The following is a 25,752-nucleotide window of genomic DNA, read 5'->3' as shown; positions in this document are numbered from 1 at the left end:
TCTGTTGTGTGCTTCTAAACAGCCACTTGATGGACAAGGACAGTAGAATGTGCTCTCTTGAGGATTTGCAGCCAAAAGTATTTTCAAGAATTCATTTTTTTTGGCCCCCCCACATCAAAAATATGGCAACCAAAAGACAAGAAAAACAACCCTTTCACAGAAAGCTGCTGTTCATTTACCTTTAAATATTTAATGAGCTCCCCGGGAACTTCTTTCGAGCCTGACTGAATCAGCTGGCAATGCTGGAAGAATTTGTGCACATGCAGATCCTGAAAACCAGATGGACACAGCCATATGAAATTTGATTCATTACCCACAAAACACAGGCTCTCCACCTCTACCACCCGTCCTCCCACCCAGAATCTTGCAAGCCTGTTTCCCTGGGTCTTCTAATGACCCGACTCAGCATCTACAGCTACCAACACACATGTTCCTCCTTGAGTCCCAGAGGCCTCTCAACCCACACACAAAACAGCAAACCAGGCCCATTCAGCATGCATCTCAGTGCACCGGGTAGGCCACCATTTACGCCCAACTAGTCCAACATTTGTTTCCTTTTTTCAGTAGTGTCATCTCTGAAGTTGGGTCGCTTCTATATTTTAATGGAACAAGCAGGAAGAGAGGTCTGAACTGACAGGTGAAGAAAAGGGAGTCACCTGACCCTGTGGTGGCCAGCGTCCAATGTCCTATGTGAAATCTATAGACACTGAATCTTTGGATAGCACAGACTGTCTCAGGAACCAGAATCAAGAAATTCTGGATGAACTGAGAAAGAAGAATTGACATATATACACAATCATGTGTAAAATAGATAGCTAGTGGGAAGCTGCCGTATAGCACAGGGAGCTCAGCTCTGTGCTCTTTGATGACCTAGAGGGATGAGAGTTGGGGTGGGGGGGGGGGGGAGAGAGGCACGGAGGGAGGTCCAAGAGGAAGGGGATATGTGTATACATATAGCTGATTCAGGCTTCCCAAGTGGCGCCACTGCTAAATAATCCACCTACAATGCAGAAGATGTGAGAGATTTGGGTTCAATCCCTGGGTTGGGAAGATCCCCTGGAGGAGCGGATGGTAACCCATTCCAGTATTCTTGCCTGGAGCATCCCATGGACAGAGGAGCCTGGTGGGCTACAGCCCATAGAGTCGCAAAGAGTCGGATACAACTGAAGCAACTGAGAATGCATGCAGAGCTGATTCACGTTGTGGTAGAGCAGAAACTATCACAACAATGTAAAGAAATTATCCTCCAATTTTAACAAAAGGGATTAAAGAGAAAAAAAATGGAAGTCAGATTTTGACCTGCTTCCTCTAATTATTATTTGTGGGACCTTGGGTAAATCTTTTAACCTGACTGAGCCCCTGTTTCTTTTCCTATAAAAGGATGGAATGTCCAAGGAAACCTGAGAGGGCTGTACCAAGGAGCATGGACTTCACCTTCTCCATCCATGATTTTTCAAACGGTGCTTGAGGTGTCTCACAGATACTTGATTCTAATTTCAAGGATGCTGAGTCTAAGAGCAAACTGTAGTAGCTAACCCTGATCCACTGACTGCCATCTTCTGTGTTCAGCTCCAGTCTAACCATAAGAAAAACATCAGACTAATTCCAACAGAGGGGCATCCGCAAAGTACCAGTAGTCCTGAAAACTGACAAGGTCACCCAAAACAACGAAACACTCAGAACTTGTCACAGCCAAGAGCCTAAGGGAATGTGACAACTAAAAGTAACATGCCATCCTGGATAGAATCCTGAAACTGAAAAGGGGTACTAATAGGTAAAAACTAAGAAAATCTGAATAAAGGCCAGACTTCAGCTAATGATTATGCCTCAATACTGCTTCTAGAGTTGTAACAAGGGTGTCACACTCATGTTAAATGTTAACAGTAGAGGAAACTTGGTATAGGGCACATGGGAGGTGGCTGCACTATCCTCATAATTTTTCTGTAAATCTAAAACAGCTCAAAAAATATATATATATATATATGGTTTAAAAATGGTGATAATAGCCTCCATATTTTTTTCAGAGTCTTGGAAGACTCGAATCAGTCAATGGGAATAAAGGGATTTGGTCATTTGAGAAGAATTTAAAAATCTGAGCTATTATTAAGAATGGTGTTATTAGTAATGAGAAAGTGTTTTAGGCCACAACTTCTCTAAGACTGTAGAAATGAATATAATCTATTTTAATCAAGAAAAAACTTAAGTATTAAAATTGACAAAATTCGGGGACTTCCCTCATGGTCCAGTGGTTAAGACTCCTCACTTCCAAAGTAGGAGGCATGGGTTTGATCCCTGGCTGGGGAACTAAGGTCCCACATGCCACATGGTGTGGCAAAAAAATTTGTTTGACAAATTCATGGGATGCAACTTACTTGAGTGTAAATGGTAGACTCTAAGTGGCTTTTGATCTTCAACAAAGGCTTTGCACCATCTACCCACTTAATATCCACATTCGATTGCTGGGAACAGAAAACATACATGTGAGTTTTTGTACCATAGCAAGGGACAGATGAGCAATATAGGCATTTCAACATTTTTCTCAGAAACAAATGTGCTAGCTTCAGACATAGGGTATTATTGGAGAAAATAACCTGCCTTTAGAATAAATGTATCCTAAATCATTTTGAAGTTCCCATCCTTTGCAGGCAGATACTTTTCCTAATGACAATAAAAATGACTATATAAAGGAATTTTTTTATCATGCACAAAATCATTTTGTGCCCAAGAGTCCCATTTTAAGTTACTGGAATCAACTGACATGAGGTTACTTTGTCAAACTATGATAGAAACTTCCCAACACTCATTTTCCATACTTGTCTTTGTTGTGGACCAGTATCAGCCCTCAAACCACACTCTGAGCAGCCACCAACCACACCAAACCACCCAATATGCCAACAGTATTCTATTGTTTAAACATTTCATCATATACATAAAACTGAATCACCTTGCTGTACAGCAGAAATTAACATGACACCAAATCAACTATACTTCAATAACATTTTTTAAAAGAAGGGAAAAATAACATTTCATCATGATTTCTTCAACAAATACAGATATTTTCCTACCCTTCTGGATTCTGCGTCATTCAGATTCAAGTAGCCTGGGGGAAGATTGGCAGAAACTGGCAGCTGCTGCTCCAAAGTGATGATTCTACCATCCTTCAGTAAAGGTACCCAGGCAAAGCCAACTGCCAAGACAATAATCAACCATGAGAAATGAAATTGCAGATGCAATTAGCTACACAAATGTCTGGTCACTGGGGAGCAGGGTAGGGCTGGTGATGCTGCCAGGGGTTTGTATGTGAGAGTCCAGGTGTTGGGCATCCAAGTATTGGGGAAAAAAATGAGTTTGGATGGCTTCCTAATCCTAGCCTGGCCACTAACAGGTTATTCACGCTACCTCCTTGACCATAACAATGGGAACAATAACACCCAGCTCTTCTATAGAACAGAGTGATTTAAAGACCAAAGTGAGCTGATATACCAAAACACTTCAAAGCTTTTAAAGTGCATCCATTTCATTATCTTGACATACTAGGGGAGCATTTTGGTAGACTTATTTTTTACAAGATTCAGATGTCTCTTGTCCACCCTTACAGTCTCATATCTGAGACTATAATCAGACAGCAATCACCATGCTGCAAAATTTCTTCCAGCAACCCTAGGGTAAGTAAAGGACTATGGAAAATGAAGGTCACAAGTCAGGGTTATGTTCTATATTTATACACAGCAGTATTTGGTTGGGCAGTTTTCCTGATTACAGAAGGAAGAGAGGTAGCAAGAGAATACAGCCACAGCACAGTACTTACAACTGGAATCACTGAGAGATTTTCCTCTCCAGTCTCTACATTTCTTAACAGTTCTACCCCAAAGAGCCTCTTGGCTTCTTATTAGAAAACTCATCATGTTCTAAGCTAAAAAAGCCAGAGCCATCTGTGTTGCTCAAGTCAAGCGGTGTCAGTATTTCCATTATAGAGATTACTCTGGACTTCAAGTGTTTATAACTTAGCTGTAAAAAGGCTTGCTCTGAACTGAGTTCTGGCATATGAGGGAGGGTGTTGGCTCTAGAGTACTTTTGAAAGCCACTGCTTTCTGATACTTTAAAATTCTTTGTGTGAGTGTGTGGGTGTGTGTGTGCGCGTGTGTTTACAGTGTGAACACAGAAGTCAACACAAATCTGGTTAGAATGTTTTCATTCACGTGTTTAATTTGGAAAAGCTTTAATTCTTAAAGAGACTGATACATTGCATTCTCCAAGTAGACTGAATGGCTTTCTCAGACGCCAAAACACGCCTGCAGGGCATCTTCACTAGTACAGCTTCAGAAATGCTTTACACAGGGCTTTTCTTTTAGAAAAAGCAGAGGAAAGTAACATGAGCAGAAGAACCATTCAAAAGGACTCTGTCAAAGTAGTTAAACTGAAAATTAGACAAATGACAAAAGGTTTCCAGTCCAGAAATCAGGAAAAGGAAAAGATATTTCTTGTTTTTCAGCAATATTTTTTCCTTACATAAAGTTTTATTGACATATAATTCAGATGCCTTACAATTAATCTATTTAAAGTATACAATTCAATGGTTCTTAGTATATTCACAAAGCTCTATATCTATTGCCACTACCTAATTCCAGAACTTTTTCATCACCCCCAAAAGGAACTCCATACCCCTCAGAAGTCACGTTCTATTTCCCCTTCTTCAAGTCCCAGACAGCCACTGATCTACTTTCTGTCTCTATGGAATTGCTTGGGCAACATTTTTGCACTGCAAATCAATCAGAGCATGGCCAAGTGTGTCTCTCAGTCAAAACTTATCTAGAATGCTTGGAAGCTATATAAGGTACAATGTCAAGCACACACCATCTGCCTCAAAGGTGTGAAGCCACTTAAAGGATGGACAGTTGGAAGTGATGAGTGCTGGGGAGGAGTTTGGGATTAACAGATATACACTACTCTATATAAAATAGATTTTAAAAACTAGCACCTGCTGTATACAGCACAGGGAACTATGTCCAATACCCTGTAATAACCTATAATGGAAAAGAATCTGAAAAAGAACGGATATGTGTGTATATATACATATGTATGTATAACTGAGTCACTTTGCTATACACCTGAAACATTATAAATCAGTAATACTTCAAAAATAACTTCAATATATATATTTTAAAAACTGATGAGTAGCAAGAGAATAATCACCTCATGCTCTACTGAGCATCTTGCCCACTTCTGTCTAGGATCTGGATAAGGCAACCGTTGTTTGTTTCCTCAGGAGGTACACTGTCATAGGTTCTCATTATTCTGCTAGATTTCTGCTCAACCTGCAAGGTCACTGCCCTAAATGAACTGCAATTTCTATGGGGATCTAGAACATGACCACACTATCCACAAAGGGACTCTCCTAATATTCAGTACTGCTGCCTGCTGGGCATCACTCAGATGTGTCACTAACACTGCAAACTCAACATCAGTCAAAACCCACCATCCCTAGGCACAACTCTGCTACTCGGCAATACCTTCTTTCCAGTTTTGAAACTTCAGTGCTAACTTTGAATCATCTCTCTAGAGGCCATTCACTTGCCAGGCCCAGTATATTACTCTGCAATTGTCTTTTCCTCCACCCTCACCGCCTGACCCCCACCCACCTGCCATTTACAGCCCCACTGTGGTCCCCTTCCTCTCCTGAACTCCTGAAATAACCCCCTAACTGGTGTTTCTTCCTTCCTTCCTTCTTCCTGCTCCACCTCACCTCACATTGCTGCCTGATTGGATTTCCTGCAAAACATCTCCTACTGGTGTTTATAACCCTCCAGTATTTCCTATTGGTAACAGAACAAAATCAAACCCACAACCTGGTATTCAGGGCCTTCCACCATCTGACTCTTCCTTTTCAATCTGGCCTCCCATGTTTCCCTCCCCAGTTCCCTGTGCTCCAGTGCTATGGAACTATTTGGGGTTCCCTGTCCAGACCCCTCAATACTCTGCCTCTGTACCAGCTATTCCTTCATCCTGGAATCCTCTCCCTTCCTGTCATGACTGCATTATCAAACTCTAGCCCACCCTTCAAGGCCTCACCCAAACACCATCTCCTCCTGGAAGCCCTCCCTGACTCCCCAGCCACTTGTCCTTCCACCAGTTGAACTGAACAATTTTATGTGATGTCAGAGAATAACTCACTCTTCTCTGAGATCACATAGCACCATTTTATTGGTAACTACTACTTTCTATCTTGTGTTATAAATGTCTACATAGATCTTGTTGCCCCCACTGGACCATGTGCTCACTGAAGATGAGATCTATGTTCGATGCTCCACTGTCTTCTCCTTATTACCTACTACAGTATCTAGTATATAATAGATATGCAGACATATTTGCCGAGTGAGTGAACAAATTTAAGATGGGTCCAGGCTAATGACACAGAAGCAGCCTGAATGCCCGTCAACAGAGGAATGGATAAAGAAGATGTAGCACATATATACGATGAAATACTACTCAGCCATCAAAAGGAATGAAGTTGTGCCATTTGCAGAGACATGGACAGACCTAGAGGCTGTCATACAGAGTGAACTAAGTCAAAAAGAGAAAAACAAATATCACATATTAATGCATATGTGTGGAATCTAGAAAAATGGTATAGAGGAATCTATTTGCAAAGCTGAAATAGAGACACAGATGTACAGAACAAACAAATGAACACCAAGGGTGGGAGGGGGTGGTGGGAAGAATTGGAAGATTGGGATTGACATATATATACTACCTTATATAAAATGGATTAACTAATGAAAATAGACTATATAGCACAGGAATCTCTATTCAATGATCTGTGATGACAAAGAGGGGATATATGTATACATATAGCTGATTCACTTTGCTGTACAATGGAAACTAGTGTAACATTGTAAAGCAACTAAACTCCACTAAAAATGTTTAAAAAAGAAAGAAAGAAAAAGATTGGCACAGGCTAACTTGGATTTGAATCCCAAAGCATGCTTACACTGACATAGTGGATGTGGCATGGGCCATGTCCATAGGACCTGTGATATTCTCCCAAGGATGCTTCCCATTGCTCTGTCTAAAGCCTTGAGTAATGAGACCACAACTGGGGCTTCACTATCAATGCTTATTCAAGTTTGTTAAATCTATCCTCTTCTCACTAGAATTCCAATCTCCCATGGGTTCAAAAATGCCCATGGCTCTGGCTCACTTCCCTCTTCTCAATGAGTAGAGCTGGAAGATTCTGCTTGCTGGGCCATTCCACACAAAAGAAATAACAAAAATATAGCATCACAATATGGGTTTCTTTCTGAGAAGAGCAATATTACTTTATGTTACCTACAGTAATCTAAGCACACTGGCAAGCATTTGGACATGACGTTGAGTAGAAATGATGATAAAATGAACATGTAATTCATATTTTAGCAAGGAAATTTTAACTCAGAAATGCACTTTTTGGTAAGGGGAAGTGGTCTGTAGCTCGATGAAAGAGGTTATATCCTAAGACAACTCCATTTCAAATAGCTCTAGAGAGAGAGATTTAAAGAATGCATGGATATATGTATACCTATAGCTGATTTACATTGTTGTACAGCAGAAATTGACACAACATTGTAAAGCAATTATACTCTAAATTTTTTTTTAATTTTAAAAGATACACAGATATCTTATAGATAGATTAGACAGACATAGATATAAATATAGATAGATACGTAGATAGATATAAAGGATTATAAACAAGGACTTCTGGACAGCACAGGCAATTCTATTCAACACTCTGTCTTAAGTCATATGGGAAAAAAATCCAAAAAAGAATAGATGCATATACATGTACAAGTGAATCAAGCTGCTGTACACCTCAAACACAACATTGTAAATCAACTATTTTCCAATAAAGAACACACGTACCTGGAGTTTCAACTGTGTCCTGCTTTTTGGTTGTTCCCTTTGTGTTAATTTCGCAACTTACGTGATAAAAAGTGAAAAGTAAATGATGTTTTTGATGCAGGTGAATGGGAAGCTCAATTTTTATCTGAAATGAAAGCAAAATTATACAGAGCATTTTGTTTTCATCGTCAAGTGGGACTGTCAGACCTTTAGCTCTGTTTCATCATACTTTTCCAATGACATAATTTTCTAAATCACAGGTCAAGGGGTCAAATAATAGATATCATTTAAATATATTCCAAATGCCTTTCTGGTCAATTTCAGTTTGACAATAATATTCTCTAGGGTTGTGAGGGCTGATTTATTACTCTTCCTGGAGAGTCCAGTGGATTCTCCTGGATTCAACTTTGCAGCAGGATTTTCTGAAACACTGGATCAAAACCACATCCTTAAAGCCCAGAGATACTATGTAATTCAATCTGAGTCAGTGAATCCAATCCATCTACAATGTGCACTGAATTTGAAAACCTGCCTTTTTTTTTTTTTTTTTCAAAATCATTGCCCTCCTCTGCATGAAAAAAAAATTTAAGCCTTTATGAATAAATGAGCAAAAAGTCACTGAGATATTATGGAATCCACAAATCACAGTTGTATACATTTCTTTAGAGGAAAAACATAGCTTTACTCTTGAATAAATAAAAAGCATCATCATGACACATGAATTTCATGCAAAAAATTAATACTTAAAAACAAGCACCTCAAGTAATTTGCCAATCAGAACCCAAGAGAATGTTTGTAATGTCTCCTGGGAAGGATGTGGGAGACAGATCACAGATTTAATTGATTTAACACACATGCGTGGACCTGCCCAGGAACCCATGCAAACATACACGCTCACACTCACTTTCCTGGTTAATACATAAAGAATGTTTGAAAAGTCCGTTTCTGGCTTCCTAACATGGATTACTTACTACATGAACAAGCTTTCTCTAGTGACTGGCACTGGTTATAGAGAGGAATATATTAAACAGCTTGGTGATGGGACATCTGGCCTAATTATCATTCACACAAGACATGGCTTTGGTGTGATAACTAATTTCTGTTGTAGGTATATTTCACCACAGAATATGCCCATTCACAGCATCCAGACCATCTGGGTATCTAATGCTCTGCTGCACATAAATATGGACACACTCCCTCCCTGGGTGGCAAAAACACATTCCCTGCAAAGGCTGGGGTACTGGACTAAGCAGGAATGAGCGAGTCCCAGGCTGGGGTTTCAGGCCTCCATACTACAGCAGCTGGGCCTGGGGAACCGGGGACAGCAGGGTGGGGGGATGGTTTCTGACCAAGCCAGGGATGGACATGTGGAGCCTGAGAAGCAGAAACAGCAGAGCTCCTGGCCTGGGATGCACACCCAGGTTCCATGGAGACACGCGGCTATCAAAGGCAGCCTGCAGATTTGGATAAGCTGGCTATGCACAGGTTTTGACAGAGACACTCAGAGAGACACTGGGAAGGACACAGACATGCAGAGACAGAGAAGTGGGAAGAAAGAGAGCCAGGGACAGAATCAGGCAACCTGACTGAGGACAGGCGCTCAGAGGCCGGGGAGGATGGCCTCTGTCTACACTGCACTGAGGCATTCGGTACAGCCGATGGGATTCTGGGGACCCAGCCACACCGCTGTGTCTCTCAGAGCATTTCACTTACAGACAGGCTGCACCCTCCCATGCAGAACCACAGGAGGTAAGAGCTAGGAAGGCCTTCAGAAAACCCCTTCCAAATGTCTTATTTTAAACTCTGGAAATTGGAGACTCAGGGAGGGGAAGTGACTTGCTCAAGGTCACAGAGCCAGCTGAGGTCCAAGTGTGGGCTAGAAGTCCCGTTCCAGTCTGGTGTCTGTTTCCTTCGTTATCTCACATCAGAGCCCCTTCCATTCGTGGGCCCAGCCTCCACTGTCACCAAAGGGCACCAGGCAGGCAGTGGCCCTTCTTTCTGATGTGACATTTTCTATTTTCATGGGACTAGCCATTCAGGGATTGAAGGTGCAGATGCAAGACTGGAAATAATTCAAACAGAAAAGAAACAACCACCGCAGCGTTTTCTCAATGAGAAAATAATGTATTTTACCTCATCATAGAACTCTGGATTTTGGTTGTGATGCGAGACAACAGCATAAGCGTTTGTGGTAAAGACAGACCCTGCAGGTTTTCCATAGATACACTGCAAAAGAAGGAAACAGAGTCACCACTCTCCATGCCGCTCTTTAAACAGGATGCTAGGGAACCGCATAGTTACAGGCATCTGTGAGCACAGGGTCATGGCCAAGCCCACACGGCTTTCACCATGAGCCTGTAAATTCCAAATCATTTCCAGTCACTCCAGACACCCCCAGACATCGCCTAACTTGGCTCCATGGATGCTGCTGAATTTCCTGCCACCAAAGAAATATAATTTCAACTTAGCTGACAGGAAGTGGCTGAACACTTCTAATCATTTGGAAGGGAAACACTCTCCAGCCAGGCCTGGCAAGCTTACTTCTCTCATGCTATTTGCACTTCTTAATATGAGAAGCTCCTCCTCGGTCGGTCAGCAACATGTGCTGAATGGTCATTGTGCATGGGCCAGGTAAGGAGTTTTAACAGAACCAACAGCAGATCCATTCCTAGCCTCGAGGAATTAGAAAATGAATGGCCATTAGGCCACAGACGGGCTTACACTTTATGAGCCACACTTTCAGAGTCACCAGCTTGCTGCTACACCAATAAAATGAATGGAAGGCTTTCTAGGGTTCTGTGGAAAGATCCAATTTCATTTCTAGTGTGAGTTTTTCACTTCCATAGGCTTAACACGTTCAAGGATGAATATGGGGTCGACGAGCCAGGCTCCTAATGGACTCACTCAGGTACTTCAGAGCCAGCCTCCAGGCCAGCTAAGAAATGAAACTGACACTCGCCTGCTCTCCTGAAATATGGTTATGAAGGCAATTTGCAGGAACTGCAGAGAGGTCACCTAAGAGTCTTTGAGTATACAAAAGGATAGTGCACGGGGATGAAGAAAAAACTATTCTTAGCTCCACTGAAGGAAGGATCAGAGAACCTACACCTCATTTGAGCCAGCTAATCCTTAATTTGACTTAGGTTTCTCTGTGAAAAAAAATCTCAAAGAGCTATTAAACATTCAATGACTTAATCGGGGACATTCCAGCCTCTTTTCCTAGGTGGTTTAAGTGGAAGACTTGCCATCCATCTGTCTGATTTAGGCTCAAGCTAGAGACGTGGGGAGTCAGATAAACACTTTGTGATGGCTAGATGTTCGGACTTCTCTCTCAGATCTCTGATTCCTGGGCTAAAGAGCCAAAAGTAAAAGGTGGCTATAAAGAGTGAAACTGTAAAGGTACTGTGACAGGTATTTTAAGGATCGCAATATCAGATACTGAGATGCTTTTCCTAGATCACTCATTCAAGTTTGGAGGCACCATTTGGCCAGCCACAGACTCGAAGTCATATCTCAGATCAAAGCAGTCATGCTGTGCTACTGTCAGCTTGAAGCCCATTCAGGTTTCAAGGAGAAAGGAGTTTAAACTCCCCTGATGGTACCACTATAAGCTGTCAGGAGAAAATGACCTTGTGATTGGGCACTGAAGCAAGGCAAAATCCAAGAGGAGCAAAGGCAAAAATTCTGGAATATGCAGCTTACCTTTTTTAAAGCTATATATACGCTCCCAACACATTGTGTTATTTCTTAATATTTAACTCAATCTTACTGGTAATGTTTAAGAGTAGAAAAGGCAATATTACATTTGTCACTTTACTGCATTTTCTTTGACATTTAAGCACATGAAACTTAGCATATGAAACTACCTAGTACCAAAATGTCTGTCTCTATGAAAAATGCATGCTTATCAATATCACAAACAAACCTTTAGGGCGCTAGCATCACTTTCATCCGAATCCCGGAATTCCACACAGACCGCAATGTTCCTTGCCTAAAAACGATTCATCATTCAAAATGAGTCACAAAACGAGAAGATTATAAACAAGTGTAACACCCCAAAATGTACAGTTTATCCTGTTTACCTTGGCAAATGTTTTCTGGCTATCGTATTTTAATTGCAAGGGATATACATATAGATGGTTTTTGTAAATGGTAAATGGGTAACAATATTTTGTCATTTCTGGAACAAACTCTTCAACTTCCACAGTAATATTTTGACAATTCTTTTCAAAGGGCTTCAGAGGCACATATGAAGAAGTAATACAATCTATAGCAGAAAAAAAAACAGGCAAAGATGCAACAATTGTTAATACATTCCTGCATTTATAAAAAAAAAATATACCTGGATTGTGTTCTCTAAGAGTGGTTTAACAAACAGAATTCTTAGTGATTGACAAAAACGCATACAGCCACTTCAAGAACCCAGAAGAACAAGTAGGAGTAAGTAGCCTGATGCTGATTTTAGTGAAACCCTTCAAACCAGATGCAGATTGCTATTTCATTCTCAACGTACAGTGATTTTCCAAATATAACACATCATAATTTTGACAAATTTAAACTCTACGAAGAAATCCATTACATTTTTTCTCCTGCGACTGCAATTTAGCTTTTCACTGCAATTTTTTATTGGTATCAGGGAAGTAACAGTAAATTTATGCCAATTAGCTCATGGCTAGTCCCTCTTAAAAAGTTAACTTGGTACAGGTGCAAATTTTCACTTATGGAATAAAGGCAGCCTTCTGAAACTACAGATCTTATGATGTGTTACCAATAATAAATTCAATCCTCCCGAATGTGGAAAACACAAAGCCTTAGAGAAGTATAGCAGCACATGTTACTGAGGTAGCCACTTGTAATAAAGGTTATTCATACACTTAAAGGGGCTCTAAGACTGCTGGTCCTTGCTGAAGAGTGATACTGATGGAGAAGAAATATGCAGGAGAGTCAGATCTGAGGACATAATATTTTTCACTGGATTTGGTTTCCTATGATAGCGATACTTACAATAGAATATCTGTAGGAACAGAGTAAAGATCCACAGATAAAAGTGATCATTTCACTACCCAGAGTTAACTACTGCTAATATTTTGGCATATTTTCTTGTAGTCTTCTTCCTAGATATGTCTCATCTAACAAACACAAAAATCTCACTGTATAGAGAACTTTATCCTAGTTGTTGGTATTTTATCTGATATCTTATTTCATGAACTCTTTGTAAACATCATTTTGCAGAGCTGCATAAAAATTTCATGGTATCAGGATCCCATAACTGAACTGAACCACACATGAACTAAACCATGACTGAACCACGCTGACAGTGTCGTACTCTTTGGTTGCTTTCAATTCCCTCTGTAATACAGACAACACTGCAAAAAATATCTTTATGCATAAACTCCTGTCTACACTTCAAGTTATTTCTTTAGGAAAAAGTAATCCATTGAACTCTTAAATGTTTTAACATGTCAATTGCCACTCTCCTACTTATAATCCTTTCGTGACTTCTCATTGTACTTGGGATGAAATTCAGTTTTTTAAGGAGTTACCATGGTTTTCACACTGCTCTGCATGATGTGATTCTTCCTACTTCTCCTACTTTATTTCCAATCTCCCGTGTTCGCATCACGCACTAGACTAGAGCCTCATTGGTTCCCTTTGCGTGCATACAAACCAAGCTAGCTGCACCTCAAGATTTTTACATGTGACAACCTCAGAGTAGAATGTACTGTCCCAACCATCTCATGCTGGCTGGGCCACATGGTTAGCCTTCCTTAGCCACCCTTTTTGAAAGTAGCCCACCCAATCAGAGACAGAAATTATTCATTTGCTTTCTTGTTTAAATGTCTGTCACTCCTTCTAGACTGTAATCTCCATACTTTCAAAGCACCTAGTAAGTATTCAATAGTTTACTCACTAAATGTTTATTTGATGAGTAAATGGATAGATAGAATGTCAGAATTAGAATGCCTTAGTTACAGACATTCATGGATGTCTCTTGCCAAACTGTACTCCTACTTAAGATAGGTGACGGTGCCTGGCCAAAACTAAGCCGGCATTAGACAGTTACAGTTCATTTTTTGCAAATTTGATAGATGAACAAAAACACCACAATGCTGAAATATTTACATTCGTGTTACTGGCATAATTACCGAGACTGGATGTTTTCCAATTATTTACCAGTCATTTTATTTCCTGCAAATTGTCTTTTCTGTCTTCTGTCCATTTTTCTCCTAGGATCATAGATTCTTGTCTTTAGACAAAAGAAATTCTCCTTTTGGATCCCTTCACTGATGAAATTCAGCCAAGGCAAAAGGAGCAGAAACTGACTGGAACACACTCACATCATATATTATACATGAAACAGCATCTGATAAAAATCAACTTAATTTACTTCCTAATCTCTAACTATTCACCATGTGTCCTGGCTTGAATAGTGTCCCACCAAAATTCATGTCCACTGGAAACTCAGAATGTGACCTTATTTGGAAATAGGGCCTTGGCAGATGTAATTAGTTAAGATGAGATCATAATGGATTAAGGTGGGCCTTAAATCCAATGTCTGGTGCTCTTAGTAGAAGACCATATGAGGACAGAGGCAGAGACCAGAATGATACACCTATAAGCCGAAGGATGCCCAGGCTAGCCAACAGCCACTAGAAGCTAGGAAGAAGAGATTCTTCCTCAGAGCCCTGTGAGGGAGCGTGGCCATGCTGACACCTTGATTTTGACTTCCAGCCTCTAGAACCACAAGAGAGTAAATTTGTTGTTTTAAGCCACCCAGTTTGTAATACTTTCTTACAGCAGCCCTAGGAAACAAATACACCATGTAAATCTCAAGAAAAATGTTAGGAAGATAAAACACCTGAGCTTCAGGGACTTCCCTAGTGGTAGTTCAGTGCTTTCAACGCAGGGGGCCCAGGTTTGATCACTAGTCAGGGAACTAGATCCCACATGCCACAACTAAGAAGTCATGTGCTGCAACTAAGACCTGGCACCGTGAAATAAATAAACATTAAAAAAATAAAAACCCTGAGATTCAAACATAGCCTTTTAGGTTTATTTGCAACATGTAAGTTCTTACTTGAAAAATCCACAGGAACACATTCTACTGTGATGTTTAGCTGCCCAGGAATAATCTGCAATTTGGTCTTCTCTGGCCTAGATGTAAAATAAGAATATTTTATATTCAAAAAATATGATTACTAAGTGTACTGGTTACCATTTATTCAAACTTCCAAATGCTTCCAAATCCAAATGCTCCAACATTTGATTTTTCCCACATATGACTCACATTCATCATTCAAAGAAATTATAATTCATCTATGCTATTGATTTACTGCAGTAACTCTAAAACACTTACTTCTTGTATTCTGAGAGCAACTTGAGAATGTCTTCATTGGAAAGCTTGCTACTATCTTGTTTATACAAAGGAGAAAATCTCCCATCCAGGTCCAGAGAGCCTTGAATATCTTTGAAAATGGGCCTAAAAGAGCAACAGAGGGTTTTTTTTAACTCGAAAGTATGCCTAAATTAAGATCAAATAGTGGTGATGGGAACATAAAATGGTGAAACTCTTTTGGAAAATAACTTGGCAGTTTCTCATGAAGTTAAGCATACACCTACCCTCTGATCCTGTGATTCAACTCCTAGGCATATTTCCACATGATACTTGAATGCTCACAGCAGATTTATTTGTTATAACTCCAAACTGGCAATCACCCAGATATTCATCAACAAATGAATGGATAAACAAATCGTGGTATATTCTTACAATGGAACGTAAGAACTGATGAACAACTCATGAACAACTCAATGAACAACTGATACAACATTATGGATAAAATACAAAAACAGACTGAGAACAAGAAACCATAGACAAGGTTACATACTGCATGATTCCATTGATGTGAAGTCCAGAATAGGTAAAAGTCATCTAAGGTCAGTGGTTGCCTGGGTGGGAGTGGATGGCTGATTGGACAGGGATGTGAGGAACTCTCTGGAGTGATAGAAATGTTCTAGATCTTGGTTGGGGTGGTAGTTATATGACTATATACATCTGTGAAAATTTATCAACCTGGACATATAAATGTGCATTTTAATCAAAGATAAATTATATCTCAGTGAAGTTGATAAAAATTGAATTAGATCTTTAAGATCAACTTACATAGAGTTTATAATATATCTATAAAATTTCTAACATGAATTGGAATTATTCCCTCCTCCTTCTCTTCTTTCATTTTCTGAGTAGCTGTTTTACTGCCAGAACAGGAAGTAATATACAAGCACCCAATACACCGGAAGCAACTATGGCCAAAAGCACAATCTCCCCTGGCAAAGCCTCTGAAAAATGTGGTTAAAGGCACTAACTATCATTCCTACTTCTAAGCATACCTCCTTTTATTTTCAGTAAACAGGGGTTTATCACACAGCTTTTAAATATCCCAGCCAAGCCTTTAGAGTCAGTTCCTGTTGCTGCTAACAACCAAAATAATTCAAGAAGAAAAAAAGAACAGCATAATTCCACATCAGAACTGGGGATTAAAGCTTCTAACTTTGAAGGTTTTACAATTTACTTTTCTACAAGCACATTAGCATCAAGCAGATACTGATGTGGCCTAAAAAGGGGTAGAGAGCATGTGCCATGGCTGTCTATTGTGGGCTCTGAATTCAGGTGCTGTTAGTTCTGAGACCTGCTTACACACATGCCATGTGAACTTAGGCAAGAATTTTTTTTTTCATTTCTGTGACTCAAATTCCTCATCTCCAAGATGGGGGAGAATAGTACCTACCTCTAAAAGAAATATACATTAAGCACATAGACCTCTGCCTTGTACGTGCATGTGTGTTAAGTCGCTTCAGTCATGTCTGACTCTTTGAGACCCTATGGACTGCAGCCCACGAGGCTCCTCTGTCCATGAGATTCTCCAAGCAACAAAAATGGAATGGGTTGCCATTTCCTCCTCCAGGGGATCTTCCCGACCCGGGGATTGAACCTGTGTCTCTTATGACTCCTGCATTGGCACGTAGGTTCTTTACCACTAGCGCCACCTGGGAAGCCCACCTTGTACAGTTAGCACTTCATTACCATAAATATTGGGCTGGCCAAAAAGTTCGTTCTGGTTTTTAAAACCTGAACGAACTTTCTGACCAATAGTAACAGCAGTAGCCACTGGAGCATCACTAAGCATGTTTCACCTTCTGGAACAGCTAAGGAACACCTTCCACTACTCTTTGCCCTTGACCTATCCTTGGCTAGCATTTCTTACTAGTTGGCAAAATAAGGACAAGGTGCCTTTTCATCCACCAACATATAACACATTTTGAGACGCTCTCCCAAAATGAAATTATTATAGTGCTAGAACAGTTACTGAACTTAAATCTCCTACCGTTATGGTACTCCCCAACACCCACTGAACAAAACTCACTGAATTATTCAGAACATAGTGCCCTTTCCCCAGAAGTTCCAGTGAACTGTACAGGCTGTACCATAAACAAGTCAGTGAACTTGTACTTCAAAGGGCGTATAAGCGAGGAATACAGTTTCAGTCATCACTGTAGGTAGACTGGCAAGATTCAGACAAAAATCATGTAAACCACCATCAGATATGTGGTACAATTAACACACTTCCCAATATACTACCCCTGAAGAAGTTGCCAACTTTGTCAACAGAAAGCAAGAAAATCTACTAAGTAATTACACACTTGCACTGAGCAACTACATTTTTTGCCTTCTAGTTTTTAGTATGTTTTTCAGAATTACTCTATGATGGCTTTTCAAAGCATAAACCCAGCCAACTCTAAAATAGTGGGCACATTGTACACAATTCACTGCAATCTCTGGTTTTCTGGAAAAAAAATTCCATCACTTTAGCAAATAAGCTCTGCTTTAAAAGGCAATAAAATTAAGTGGTGTCAGTCAGATCAGTAACCCAAGCCAAAGAAAATTTCCCTGAAGCAAGACATTTGAAAAAATGAAAGGGTCTTTGAGGCACAGCAAATTCTAAAAGAAAGAATTTTTACATCCTGCTATAGACTGAATGTTTGTGTCACTCCGCTGCCCCTACACCCCCAAATTCATATGTTAAGATCTAATCCCCAAGGTGATGGTATTTGTATGGCCTTTGAGAGGTGATTCAGTCATGAGGATGTAGCCCTTATGAATAGGATTAGCGTCCTTATAAGAGGCCAGAGAGATAGCCTGCCCTCATTTCACTATGTGAGACTACAAGGAGAAACTGGTTGTCTAACAGCTGGAAAAGAGTTCTCACCAGAACCCAACCATGCACTCTGATCTAACCTCAGAAATGATCTAACCTCAGAAATGGTCAGAAATGAACATCTGTTGTTTAAGCCACCCAGTCTAACCTGTTATGGCAGCCTGAATGGACTGAGACACATCCCAAATGTCCCAATATATAACTGGTTTGTCAGAAACAGACTTCTGAATGCTGCTGGCAAGGACAATAGCCCTCAACTTCACCCGGGAGCATGAATAGATGGGTCAGAAATATATTTGTACAAACCTGGCAGCCCAAGCAAAGGGCATTCTGTATTGTCCAAGGCGGCTACACACTTGCTTAGCTGTCCTGTGTACCTTCTGGGCCGTCTAAGGTTAGAAATAAAAAGATAGGCTCAGATTTGTCCAAACTATCAGAGACTCACCCAGAAAAAATAATTTCCCCAACTTACTGATATAAAACATCAAAAACTAGGAAAACAAGATACAGAAATAGTTATAAATGAAACACAACACACATCAGCCACCCACTTTTCAAGATAAAAGTATTTCCTAAGGTTATGGATTTTCTCATCAACAGAGCCCTCATCAAGATATCAGAAGACAAACAAAATAGATGTAGGGCATGGTTTGTACTGAAGACTGTTACTGGGAAAAAATTAAGCAGTTTTAATGTCTATTTCCTTTCACACAGGAGCAGGCATATACTTATCATTCTTGGGTGAAGTTGGTTCTGGGTACTGCTGAACTTGTTACTCCCAAGATAAAAGCCAAATGACCAAGAATCAATGCAATTAGTTTAGCGTGGGCAGGAGCTGCTGTTTGCACAGATACTGGGAGATGACAAAGGAGATAAACTGTCTATAGAGTCTAAACAGGCTATGAAATGCTGCCTCTATGCTATCCCTAGGAATACAGAATGCTGAAGGCTTTTATCTATATTGTTGAGACTTTTCCCCCCACAAATTAGTCATATGTCTCCTCAGCATCTCCTACTTAATAAACACTACTTGGATCCACAACTAAAGGCTACATACAACAGACTGATTCATAAATACTCAGAAGCTGGATTGCCGCTAATGAACTATGCCATGAATGCTTTCCGTCTTTGGACCTGACTTTTCCTCATTTATAAAATGAGAGGATTAGATCAATAATTTCCAAAAGTTCAGAATTCATGATCCAGAAGTTTGGAGAACTTTCTGGGTCGCCGACTTTTAAGGTTGCCATTTAAAGATGTGTGCTGTGCTTACTCACTCAGTCGTGTCTGATTCTTTGTGACCCTGTGGACTGTAGCCCACCAGGCTCCTCTGTCCATAGGGATTCTCCAGGCAAGAATACTGGAGTGGGTTGCCATGTCCTCCTCTAGGCAATCTTCCCACAATCCCTGTCACTTCACACACCAACATTATAGGAAAGACAGACAGGTGTGATGTTTAAAAAGTAGGAAGGGCAAAAATCTCAGAATAAACTCCTTCAAATTGAATACCCTGAAGCTTCATGAATGGCTCACTATCTTGTCTTTCTTTTCTCATTTCATCAGAGACAGGAGTAAATTTGAGTACAGTCTGGCATTTGGAAACTGCAGGACTTGAGTCATTTTTACCCTCGTTGCTCTGACATCTTTGGCTATATGCAGGGCTGGGAATAAAGAAAGAGTAGCTATTTCCAAGGATACAGTGTCAATGAATAGACATTGCCTAAGAGCCTTTAGCTCTGATTTTAATAAACAAGCAAAAATCAGATTGCCATGTGAAAAGGGGAAAAAAGTCATTTTCAAGCTTAAACATGCATTCTCACAGAGCACACAATATTTTCAGAATATATTGCATGCTGAAAGAATGTTGGGTTTTTTGTTGTTGTTATTGTCTCTTTTTAGAGGCATCATTGACAGTATCATTTAAAGTATCAATAAAAAGCAAATTTTGCATTTGGCTGAAATGCTCACAAACGATCTTTATAAATACCTTTGCCGGGTCGGAATTTTTGATGTAGGGTTCCGCGCAGTGTGTGATGTTTCCTTGGAGAACCTTTTCAATTCTCGCAACCAGGAAAATTTCAGGATGTGGATTTGTCACTGAGAAAATTCCCTGAAAAAAAATTCCTTCTGTTAGATTTTTCCTTAATGTAATTTCATGCATACAGTTGCTTGGTTAGTGATTCCTAGCGGTGTGTTTAGCACAGAATATTGATATTCAACATAGGATCATGTCCAGAGCCCTGGTAAGAGATAGCATTTCCATTCATACAGTTTTCAAAGGTCTTGATTGATGTTCCTTTCAATATAGATTTTCAATTTTGTCACCAGTTTCACATCTATTAGTCCCCAAAGTGTAGGTGTCACCCTGACTGCTTAGCCTCTTGTATTTGGCAGTGTATGCAAGGTGCATCCATACACCTAATCAATACAATGTGTATTGTTTGGCTTAAAGTAGCACAGGCTAAAATAGCATGCATTTCTGAAGTGGGACAGGACATGCATTTTTAAAGGTAGCTGCCTGTAACTCCAGGGCAATTCACTCACCCTTAACTACTACTAAAGGTAGCTAAGAAGGATGAAAATACTTTACTGTTCTACATAGAATAAAAACTAAATCATCCTATAGAAAACACTCCTTTGCTGCAGGGGAAGAGCTCTGGTGCTCTCAAGGTAAAGGCAGAGGACAAACAATCCAAAAACTACTTTTGTTCCAAAACACTTTGTTTCAGGGACTAATGTAGATGCTACCAAGTTCCATGTGGAACAACTATACCATCTCGTGTCCAGGTTAGCTCTTTCCAAATATAATATATTCCAAATAGTCTGTTAGGTGGTGATGTCTGTTGCTTAAAGGAGCATCACACAAGTGAATTTGAATGGAAAAACCCATCATTGGGACTCTACCAAGTTTTATTTTGTCTGCTTGGTATATTACCAACTGTGTTAAGATAGTGTGTTCCAGTTTTCAAAGCATTTCAGACCCATGAGCTCATCTGTTGCAGATAGAACTCTCTGAGGTAGACAGGAAAGAAGAGAAAACTCAGTGGAGGACACTAAGTAATCCCCCCAAATCCAAATGGCGTTTAAGGGTCCTGGATTATGTCTGATTCACCTTCAGATTCCCAAGCAGCAAGGATGGAAGAAAGTGATTAAAAGCTGTTCGAGGAGTCATATTTCCTGGGTTCAAATTCTGGCCCCACTATTTATGGGTTTAGATAAAGTCACATCCTCTCTATAGCTCAGATTTCCCATCTATGAAATGGGCTATGACAAGAGGAATAGCTATTTTGTAATCTTCTTGAGTGGATTCAGTGAAGTAATGCACATTAGCTAAGTGGTTACCAGAGTAACCAACATCTCAAGGTCACAGAACCTGATTTTTGGTTCTGCCAGCAGCCTGCTGCCTGGGCTATGAAATGCAGCTGGCAGAGTGCTGGAGGAACCCACAGAAAGTATGCTGAACAGTGCACCTTGAGCACGATCTCAGGCTTTCGATGGTCACATAACTGTGCTAGATAGCTTTTGTGCACCTTCTCCCTTAGTCTTTGGGAAGATGCCCTGGAGAAGGGAATGGCAAGTCACTCCAGTATTCTTGCCTGGGGAAATTCCATGGACAGAGGAGCCTGGCAAGCTACAGTCCATGGGGTCACAAAGAATTTGACATGATTGAGCCACTAACATTTTTCACTTTTTTTCTTGTCTTCATAAAAACCCTCAAACACAGGCACTACGATACACACTTCTTACAGATTAAGAAACTGAGGCTTAGGGAGGTTCGTGCAGTGAGTAAGTGGGTGACGATTGCAGTCAGGGCTTTCAGACAACACAGCCCAGGCTACAGAGCCACTCAGCCTATCAACACAGGCTCCCACTGTCTCACCTGATAAAGCTGGATAAGAGCAACGCTGCTGACTGCCACAACTAACATTCACTGAGCACCCTCCGTGCCCAGTACTCCAGCCATTTCCCTATACTGATGCCAGAAATGAACATGATTGTGTCAAAGGATTTGACAATTTGATCAGAGGAAGCTGCTTTGACTGTGTGATCCCCGTGACGACTGCTCTCACTAGCAGCCCCACTGTACTGAGCAAATTCAGCAGGTTGGCACAGGGCCGAGTGCTTTCTGGGATGGGGCACCTTAGACACATGAGAATGCTGAAGCAAAGAGATGCTCATTGTTCAACTAACCAGGATTCCGAGGTAGGGGGACACTCTCTGGGGCAGCTCTGCCTTTTGCCCCTTAGCTTCCAGCTCTTCCCCACGCCCCAGAACACAGGGGGTGGGTAGCTAGAGAACACCCTGGAATCCCAGGTGGGCTGGGAGTCTGGATCTTCAGGACAAGGCCCTCCTTTCCCACCACGGGGGCATGGCTCTGCCTGCCTCTCTTCAGGGTGACTGTCACCCACATCACTGACCCCTCCCTCTAAGGAATGGGCCGGGTGTCCCCACTCCAGTTCCCAGGGCTTAGCCCCCCAGGACATGGCAGGCCGTGTGGTAGCAGTGCCCTTTTTCACTAGCTCCACACCTGCTGCCCCCCACTGGGGAGCACACAAACAGACTCCTAAGAGTCAGCACCTCGCCCACAACCCCACCCTAGGTCATCTTGAGGGACCCGGGGCACCGAGCTCTGTCCAGGCACTTGGGAAGGAACTGTCAGGCAGCTGAGAGTGAAGTGACTGGTCACAGTAGCTGGTTGGTGTCAGGAAGGCAAAACTACTCAATGGACTCAGCTTCTTCCTTTTCCTGTGGTTACCTGTTGCTCCTCAGGAAGCCACTACAGAGAAAGACTCTCCAAGGAGCAGATGGGGAGAGCCTGGAAGAGCCCCCAAGCGCCACCATCCACCAAGCCCTGGGAGTGGGTGGCCTCTTCCTATAGATCCTGCTGCCGCTTGAACAGCCTTGCTGTAGGGGATGGGGTCTTCACACTTCCCACAAGTGCCAGGGAAGTGCCATGTCCCTCTCTAGGGTGACAGGGAAGCAGAATGGCGGGGGGGTGGGGGTGGGGTGGGGAGCTGCACTCTGGGGCCTGCTAGAGCTAGATTCAGGTCCTCTTCCTCATGACAGTAGCTCTGGGACTTTAATGAGCCACCTGGTTGCTCTGTGCCTCAGTTTCCTCATCTGTAAAACAGGGATAGGAATAGCACCTATCTACTTTACTAGGGTGTGGTAAGAATTAAATGACTTCATACAAGGACTTCCCTGGTGGTCCAGTGGCTAAGACCCCACACTCCCAATGCAGGGAGCCCAGGTTCAACTGCCACAACTAAAGATCCCACATCCCACATGCTAAGACCTGCACAACTAAATAAATAAATATTAAGAGAAAATAAATGACTTCATATGGATAAAATACCTAGAGGAACACTGAAAAAAAATATTGCTGGAAAAAAAATATCACTGAGCTCAGATTACTGTTCAGATCTGCTAATACTGTCTCTCCCTATACAGTACTGCATTCTAGTCCCAAACGGAAGAAGTTGAAGAAAAAGACTTCTTCAAAAGGAAATGTTCAACTATTTGAAGTAAATGACCACTTCCTGATATCTTTAACTGGATCTGGGAAAAGAGTGCAAAATGATCAAGCCACGTGAGGCCACTTCCATTCGTTCTTACCTCTGCACATCTCATCTGCTCCTTTGAAGCCTCCCTCAGGTCCCACAACTTCTGTGCCGTCTTCTAAGTCAACTCTCAACCCCTGAAGCCTCCTCACATTCCAAACCCCTCCACTCCCATTGTGTTATATACATCAGTTCAGTTCAGTTCAGTCGCTCAGTCATGTCTAGCCCTCTGCAACCTCATGGACTGCAGCACGCTGGCCTCCCTGTCCATCACCAACTCTCGAAGTTTACTCAAACTTATGTCCATTGAGTCAGTGTTGCCATCCAACCATCTCATCCTCTGTCATCCCCTTCTCCTCCTGCCCTCAATCTTTCCCAGCATCAGGCTCTTTTCAAATGAGTCAGTTCTTCACATCAGGTGGCCAAAGTATTGGAGTTTCAGTTTCAACATCAGTCCTTCCAATGAATACTCAGGACTGATTTCCTTTAAGATGGACCGGTTGGATCTCCTCGAAGTCCAAGGGACTCTCAAGCGTCTTCTCCAACACCACAGTTCAAAAGCATCAATTCTTCGGCCCTCGGTTTTTCTTACAGTCCAATTCTCACATCCATACATGACTACTGGAAAAACCATAGCCTTCACTAGACGTATCTTTGTTGGCAAGTTATATCTCTGCTTTTTAATATGCTGTCTAGGTTGGTCATAACTTTTCTTCTAAGGAGCAAGCGTCTTTTAATTATATGGCTGCAATCACCATCTGCAGTGATTTGGGAGCCCAGAAAAATAAAGTCTGTCACTGTTTCCAATGTTTCCCCATCTATTTTCCATGAGTTGACGAGACCAGATGCCATGATCTTAGTTTTCTGAATGTTGAGTTTTAAGACAACTTTTTCAACTCTCCTCTTTCACTTTCATCAAGAGACCCTTTAGTTCTTCTTCGCTTTCTTCCATAAGGGTGGTGTCATCTGCATATCTGAGGTTATTGATATTTCTCCCAGCAATCTTGATTCCAGCTTGTGCTTCATCCAGTCCAGCATTTCTCATGATATACTCTGCATATAAGTTAAATAAGCAGGGTGACAATATACAGCCTTGATATACTCCTTTCCCTATTTGGAACCAGTCTGTTGTTCCATGTCCAACTCTAACTGTTGCTTCCTGACCTGCATACAGGTTTCTCAGGAGGCAGGTCAGATGGTCTGGTATTCCCATCTCTTTCAGAATTTTCCAAAGTCCACACACTCAAATGCTTTTGCATAGTCAATAAAGAAGAAATAGATGTTTTTCTGGAACTCCCTTGCTTTTTGATGATCCAGCGGATGTTGGCAATTTGATTTCTGGTTCCTCTGCTTTTTCTAAATCCAGCTTGAACATCTGGAAGTTCACAGTTCACGTACTGTTGAACCCTGGTTTGGAGAATTTTGAGCATTACTTTACTAGCGTGTAAGATGAGTGCAATTGTGCAGTAGTTTGAGCATTCTTTGCATTGCCTTTCTTTGGGGTTGGAATGAAAACTGACCTTTTCCAGTCCTGTGGCCACTGCTGAGTTTTCCAAATTTGCTGCCATATTGAGTGCAGCACTTTGACAGCATCATCTTTTAGGATTTGAATTAGCTCAACTGGAATTCTATCACCTCCACTAGCTTTGTTCTTAGTGATGCTTCCTAAGGCCCACTTGACCTCGCATTCCAGGATGTCTGGCTCTAGGTGAGTGATCACACCAGCATGATTATCTGGGTCCTGAAAATCGTTTTTGTATAGTTCTTCTGTGTATTCTTGCCACCACTTCTTAATATCTTCTGCTTCTGTTAGGTTTATACCATTTCTGTCCTTTATTTATCTGATCCAGACTTGCCCTGAGAGGCCAGGAGACTCTGGCAGAGGTGTGGGTCAGTGATGGACTGCTGCAGGGTTGGAGGTACTGAGTGTAGCAGTGCATGCATTGGACCTTTTGAAGGAGGTCACCATTATCTTCATTACCTCCACCATAGTTTGGCCCTAGGTAAATAACAGGGAGGGAACATAGCCCCACCAATGAACAGAAAATTGGATTAAAGATTTACTGAGGGACACCCTGCCCATCAGAACAAGACCCAATTTC

General features: G+C 41.3%; 1 protein-coding gene across 3 annotated transcripts in view; it reads right to left on the bottom strand.

Annotated features, from left to right (window-relative positions):
• Positions 1 to 25,752, bottom strand: part of DOCK11 (dedicator of cytokinesis 11) — a 208,365-nt gene that overhangs the window by 99,828 nt on the left and 82,785 nt on the right. For all 3 annotated transcript variants that reach the window (XM_061137481.1, XM_061137483.1, XM_061137482.1), the window contains exons 13-23: positions 20,077 to 20,199; positions 18,396 to 18,478; positions 15,233 to 15,355; positions 14,954 to 15,030; positions 11,958 to 12,142; positions 11,801 to 11,866; positions 10,009 to 10,101; positions 7,897 to 8,020; positions 3,066 to 3,187; positions 2,373 to 2,459; positions 180 to 269 (exon numbers count right to left, since the gene is read on the bottom strand). In XM_061137481.1, the coding sequence (XP_060993464.1) occupies positions 180 to 269; positions 2,373 to 2,459; positions 3,066 to 3,187; positions 7,897 to 8,020; positions 10,009 to 10,101; positions 11,801 to 11,866; positions 11,958 to 12,142; positions 14,954 to 15,030; positions 15,233 to 15,355; positions 18,396 to 18,478; positions 20,077 to 20,199 (1,173 nt within the window). The remainder of the gene's footprint in view (positions 1 to 179; positions 270 to 2,372; positions 2,460 to 3,065; positions 3,188 to 7,896; positions 8,021 to 10,008; positions 10,102 to 11,800; positions 11,867 to 11,957; positions 12,143 to 14,953; positions 15,031 to 15,232; positions 15,356 to 18,395; positions 18,479 to 20,076; positions 20,200 to 25,752) is intronic.

Source organism: Dama dama, chromosome X (assembly GCF_033118175.1).
Source record: "Dama dama isolate Ldn47 chromosome X, ASM3311817v1, whole genome shotgun sequence".
In the NCBI taxonomy this organism is placed as follows: domain Eukaryota; kingdom Metazoa; phylum Chordata; class Mammalia; order Artiodactyla; family Cervidae; genus Dama; species Dama dama.
Note: the sequence above shows the minus strand (reverse complement) of the source record. Positions and strands in the feature narration are given on the sequence as shown.